This window comes from Dryobates pubescens, chromosome 22 (genome assembly GCF_014839835.1).
Source record: "Dryobates pubescens isolate bDryPub1 chromosome 22, bDryPub1.pri, whole genome shotgun sequence".
NCBI lineage: Eukaryota > Metazoa > Chordata > Aves > Piciformes > Picidae > Dryobates > Dryobates pubescens.
Window position 1 is genome coordinate 13,130,516 of NC_071633.1, and position 6,173 is coordinate 13,136,688.

A 6,173-nucleotide genomic window follows, 5' to 3' on the forward strand; every position below is an offset into this window, starting at 1 on the left:
ATAAAAAAAGGCAAGTTAACAGAAGCCTGGATGGACATGTGTCAGCTAAAGTTATCAAGCATTTCTCATAAACCATCTGCAAATATTGAAGCTGTCTGTAGAGCAGTAAGATTTCTTATTATTAAATGCAGGAAAAATGAGAAAAGATTGTTTCAACTGGAAGGCACTGCTCTTGACTCCCTTACCTTGCTTTTACTAGATTAAACTATTTGGCAACCTATTTCAGCTAGCTCAAAACTGCACTTCTATCAAACACAGTAGAAGTGAAATAATTATGCCTATCTCTGCACAGGTGAACAGTATTTTCCTCAGAATTTATCTGAAAACTCAAGCATTATTGCTCAAGTATTTAAGTTAGATGCATTGCTCTGCACACTCTTACCGTGATCTTTTGGGAGTAAGCTGATCATATTCCACCTGGTGCTTTAATGGGATAAGTGGGCGGATAGCATCAAATAGAGGCAATCTGCTTGGCTCATTAATCACAAGTTTTAGGTCCCCCACAAGCACTGGGAGATTCATAGACCTACAAAACAAGCAAACAAAACAAAATCCACAGAGGAAACAACAACAACAGCAACAAAAATCAGAACAAAACCAACCAAACAAACAAACCCCACCCACAAATACAAACCACTGAGAAAATAGGCACAATAATCAACACACAGCACCATGTAATACCTTTCTGTACATATGGCCTCAATGTTTACATGTCATTTCAATCTACTGAAGTTACTGATGCAGATACTAACCAAAACCTACTATGCTGAGAAAGCAACCTTCAAAATAACTGAGATCTCCTATATACAGCTTAAATTTTAAATGCCACTTTTATAGATGACATCTTTAATTTCAGAGTCCCTAAAAGACATACAGAAACATTTGGAAATAACTTAACACATCAGATATACCTGCCTACTAGATTGTTTCTTCCTTACTAGTTAGAAATCCTCCTAAGTGTATCTAGTCTACAGCCTGATTCCTCTCCTGAGCTTGGGGGACTGAAAAAAATCATGAGGCTCAGTAGCTAGAACAAAGACTTATTTTAAGTTTTAAATTTCTTTTCAAATCTATATGGAATAGCCATCAACCCACAAACAAACATCTACAGAAGTTAAATCTCTGTGGACATCTGATTTATGAGAGCTGTGCAAAGCAGTCTCCCAGATACTGTCAGCACTGGCATGGTTATAGGTCTAAAAAAAATTTACTTTGTTGACCAACTGCAAGAGAGGAGGAACAGCTCCCTAAGGCTCAGTGGGGAAATTTCTACACAACATCCAGTTAAACTGAGTCTATATTATTTGCTATTATCTCTCTTATAATTTACATTACTTGGCATATACTATTTCTCAGGTATGTGCATTGACAATACAGACCAGGAATACATATTAAATGGGATTGGGGGTCAAATGTTTTTGAAGTTGCTGGTCACAGTTAAGAAGCCATTAAATGTTAATTCCACCAGCAACTGCAGATTTTTCTGTCCTCAAATATTTCATAATGTATTCCAAAAAATGATATATCATTTACATATGTACACAGAGATTTTGGAAATTTTGCTCAAGACATTGCAACTTTGGCAGCTGAAGAAAAATTACTATATGCATTATTAATTTTGTAACTTCAGGAAGATTTTAAATAATTAAGAACTACTGAATCAACCAGCTTTCCAAACAAGAGAGTTTATGAATGGAGAAGTAATTAGACAGACATAAGTGAAAATGAAACAGATATGCAGCTGAATACACCCATAACTATAGCTCAGTGCAAACATGGGATGGAAACATCTACGTTTCACTCAGCAGAGATGCTATTGATTAAGATGTGAATGGAAACAATGTTTATCAGAGCCACTTGTCTGTGATGAGTGGAAAATGCATTTTCATCTTCTTTGAAAAACAATGGATTAGAGGCTTAGCTCATTTGCAACAATACAAGTCCTATGCAACTGTGGCTTAAATCAGTTCAGCAAAAGGACTGGTAATAGGCCTATCACCTTACCATTTCCCCCCTCCCCCATTATGTTGTAATAAGCCAAAGTTGTTAAACATGCCAAATAGATTCCTGACTAAATTTTTTTCAGCTCTCAGATAAAACAGTTTCAAACAAATCTTTGAACAGTTATCAAAAATCTTTTAAAAGTGAACCCAATGAGAACCTCTGTTGCAAATGAATAAGTATCATCTGGAAATATGAATGAATTTGAATGCTCTTTTCCTAAGAACAATTCTATCATACTTTCAAGAACACCTTTGTCATACAGATGCTTCCCCCCTAATATGAATCCACCAAATTCTGTACTGCTAAGTCAAAAATCCAAGTAACTTTATAAGTGATTACCGACATGTTCCCTCCTTGTTGGCAGGCTATGAAGTAGAATAGTTCATTAAACAGGATGAAAATTACAATTTCAAGCTACTTTTCTAGTAGCACATAGACCACAAAATCTTAAATATTCAGTCTTCACATGTAAAGACATTAGTAAAGTTTTACAGAAACATATATAAAGCTAGATCTTACTGGTGGTACATTCGCAGCACATCATAAAGGTAATCCTTCTCCGCTTCATTGTCAATTAGCAGATTAACCTGAAACCCCAAAGATAATATTGTAAACATCTGACTAAATATCCACAAAATGTCAAACGTGCAAGATTTTTGCTAGTTCTTAAGCCATAAAGGAATTCAACAGGATAAGATTTTACCCTTTTTTTTTTTTTTTAAGATAAACACATTTTTGCAACAAAGCATTACCTCACAAGCTGAAACTTGTATACAAGCCTTCTGAAAATTAGAATTACAACAATTGGACAAGGTGGCAAATACTGCTGTATTCTGTATGCTTCATTTCCCCTCAGCAGTAATATTATTATGGTAGTATCTTATTTGCCTTACCTGATAATCACTGTACTGTTGAATAAATGTTTTCAGAAACCTTTTTGGCCATTCATTAATATAACACATGCTGTCACAGATAAAACCACCACACTGAGATGATTATAATCTATGTTCTGTCATCCAAGCCACTGATTTCAGGATCTCACTTCTAACGTTATGCAAACTGCTACACCTCTGTTCCTCTTTGCTCCAGCTCTTAACTGATAGAACTTGCTAGTCACTCTTCCTCCCCTCCCCCCACTAATAGTACGTTTACTTAAAGCAGTGTCATATTACTATGACTGCTCTTGGATAATGACAGTAAAATAGAGCAGAAATAAACTCCAGGAATTCTCATATGAAGAGTTCAATTTATATTCAATGGCAGTGAGATCCTCACTGATCTTACTTCCAGTAAAAGGTCACAACACATTGGTTTTACATTTGGACAAGCTTAATGTTTAAGAAAACAATTTACATCTGACCTAAAGGCTAGTATTACTGTGACAGGAAGTCTGAGGACCAATTTGCATACTTAAAGACAAGCTCTTTCTTTCTAGGTTTGCAAAGGTTTGCATTATATTCTAAACTAAATGCATGCTTCTTATACCCCTTTGTCCCTTTTAGAGCTCTAAAGCTAGCAAGACTTCACATACATGTGGTTTTTAGTTACTTGTTCCCTTTGGAAAAAGACGCTTTCAAAACACCTAAAGGCCAAAAAGTTACATGCAGGACAAGATTGCTTGACAGTAATATTACCGAGTAAACCTATTTATTCACAGGCAACTTCAAAAGACAGAAGAAAATGATTGCCTTAAAAGAAAATAATTGTTGCAATCAAATCTGAATGGTCACCAGCAATGTGCACAGACTCAAGGCAAACTTACACATGCAAAATTAAGTCCAACATCCATTTCCCCCTTTCCCATCAGGAAAAATATAGCATAAATAGAATGGTTCTGATATACAGAACTCAGTCTGTAACACTAAGGTCTCAGGAAGAGTGTGAAATGTTTAAGCACATCAACACTACACAGCATAGAGCACAATATTCATTGTCTCTTCTCCTGACTGGGAAAGCAACCAGTAAGAAGACGACATTTTTCTCCTCACATACTAGCTGATGAACACATCCCTACTCCCTCTCAGGAACTGTAGTGCCGTATCTACTTTCTGCCATTTCTTCTCACAACACATTCTTTCTTTGGCTTTGACCCCTGCACTTCTCACTCTGCACCAGCAACTTCCTCATCCTCCATCAAAAACAAGCACCCAAATGACTTCTTCTCTCATTAGGTCATTCTTCTCCTGCTGCCTTCTGTTTTTGCTGTCTACAGCTACCTGAAGGGAGGTTGTAGCCAGGTGGGGGTTGGTCTCTTCTCCCAGGCAACCAGCACCCGAACAAGAGGACACAGTCCCAAGCTGAACCAGGGGAGGTTTAGGCTGGATGTTAGGAAGAAGTTCTTCATAGAAAGAGTGATTGGCCATTGGAATGGGCTGCCTTGGGAGGTGGTGGAGTCACCATCACTGGAGATGTTTAGGAAGAGACTGGATGAGGCACTTGGGGCCATGGTTTAGTTGATTAGATAGTGTTGGATGACAGGTTGGACTCGATGATCACAAAGGTCTTTTCCAACCTGGTTAATTCTATTCTATTCCATTCTGTTCCACCAATTACCACTTTCTGTAGCCACCTGCATTTCTTAGCATTTTCCTTGTTAATTCCTTGGGACAGAGTCTTATTGTAGACATGCACTTTACCTAGGCTTATCAATGACATCTAAGAGCTGACTAATTTAATAAATCCTACAAAAAATTACATTCCCATGCATTAAGAAAATATCTACATTAATAGCAGCAGTGATATTGTGTAACTTGAATCAGAGAAGTATTTTAGTATCTGCTTATTTCTCGAGAAAATAACTGTGGAGGTACAGGATAGATGATTGCAACAGCTTTTAAACCCAGAAGATTAAGAAAGCATCAAGACAGAGTCCTGGGCAACATGCTCTAAGTGGCCCTGCTTGAGCAGGGTGATTGGAGTAAGTGACTTCCAGAAGTCATTTCCAACCTCAACATTTCTGTCATTATTTAAAGGTATCTTCAGAGTCATATAATTTACAACCCCAGAACACAGGAGTTGCTTATGCTCTGTTTCTACATGAATTGCACTAGTTTTCATAGATAGAACTGACTGAAACTACAAAGAAGAAAAAAAAATAAATTGAAGTGGAAAATAATTGAGGAAACTCATATTCTGTAGCTGACCATTTTCACTGGACCGGAGAATTAAGTATCCAGGACATGAAAATCACCACAGAAACCCTTAAAACCAGGATAATACAAAATATAATTTAGATAGAACACCTGTTACAGTAGCCTCTCACTCAGAATGAGTTTTCATTCATACATGTATCCTATTTACTTGTGTCAACAGATGCAGACAGTAAGTCTTTTATTATCAGGGGTGAGACTGGAATGAGTTATGAATTACAGCAGCAGTGAAAGGGAAAAGGTTTAAAGTTCAAGATGGTAACCATCCACCTAGGAATCACATAGTTATGTTGTAAAATCTACGATTAACTTGTAATAAACCATTTTAAACAGTATTTTGAGCTTTCTTGGCTTATACAGTTTTGAGTTCCACTGCGAACTTAACTAGGCAAATGACAAAAGGCCGTGCCAGGCAACAGAGTCGCTCCATGTATCAAGTGCGTTCGCACATGACTGCACAGGCACAATTGCACACGCCAATGTTAAGGTGGAGCTGAAGTCTGCCTAGCACCCGCTGGCAGCGCCCTGGACTGCAAATGTGATCTGCCCGGGCCTGGACTTCAGCACCTGCACTTTTGCCTTCCCTGAACTGGGCTGGGCGCAACATTTTTTTATATGATATTCAAATAAAACAAATTATATCGAGCCCTGAAAAAGCTCAAGCATCGGGGAACGTTCTTCCTCTTCTCTCCCTCCTTTTTTAAAAGGGTTTTAAGTGTTACAACCATCCTCTAAGAGAAGGCTGCCACCTGCTTTTCCGCGCCAAGTTCCCTGAGCTTCTCCCTTCCCCGTCGCTCACTCCGTCACACCGCTGCCTTCTCCAGCCGGGCCAACACCGGCAGCTCGGACCAGAAGTCGCACCCCAGTCTGGCGCTTCGCCTCCCTTCAGGCCGCGGGGAGCAGCGCTGCCTACCGCCCGCACACCCACCCTAGTGTCCGTGCTCCCTGCGGTTCTCTCACCTTGTGCCGGAACTCACGGGCAACCCGGCGCTCCATGCTGCTGCGCGGGGTGCGGGTGCT

General features: G+C 39.0%; 1 protein-coding gene across 1 annotated transcript in view; it reads right to left on the reverse strand.

The window, feature by feature from the left end:
• The window catches only part of USH1C (USH1 protein network component harmonin), a 33,265-nt gene extending 27,092 nt beyond the window's left edge, over positions 1–6,173 (reverse strand). Inside the window, exons 1-3 of the mRNA XM_054171829.1 lie at positions 6,114–6,173; positions 2,524–2,591; positions 383–526 (exon numbers count right to left, since the gene is read on the reverse strand). Of these exons, the coding sequence (XP_054027804.1) occupies positions 383–526; positions 2,524–2,591; positions 6,114–6,149 (248 nt within the window). The 5' untranslated portion in view covers positions 6,150–6,173. The remainder of the gene's footprint in view (positions 1–382; positions 527–2,523; positions 2,592–6,113) is intronic.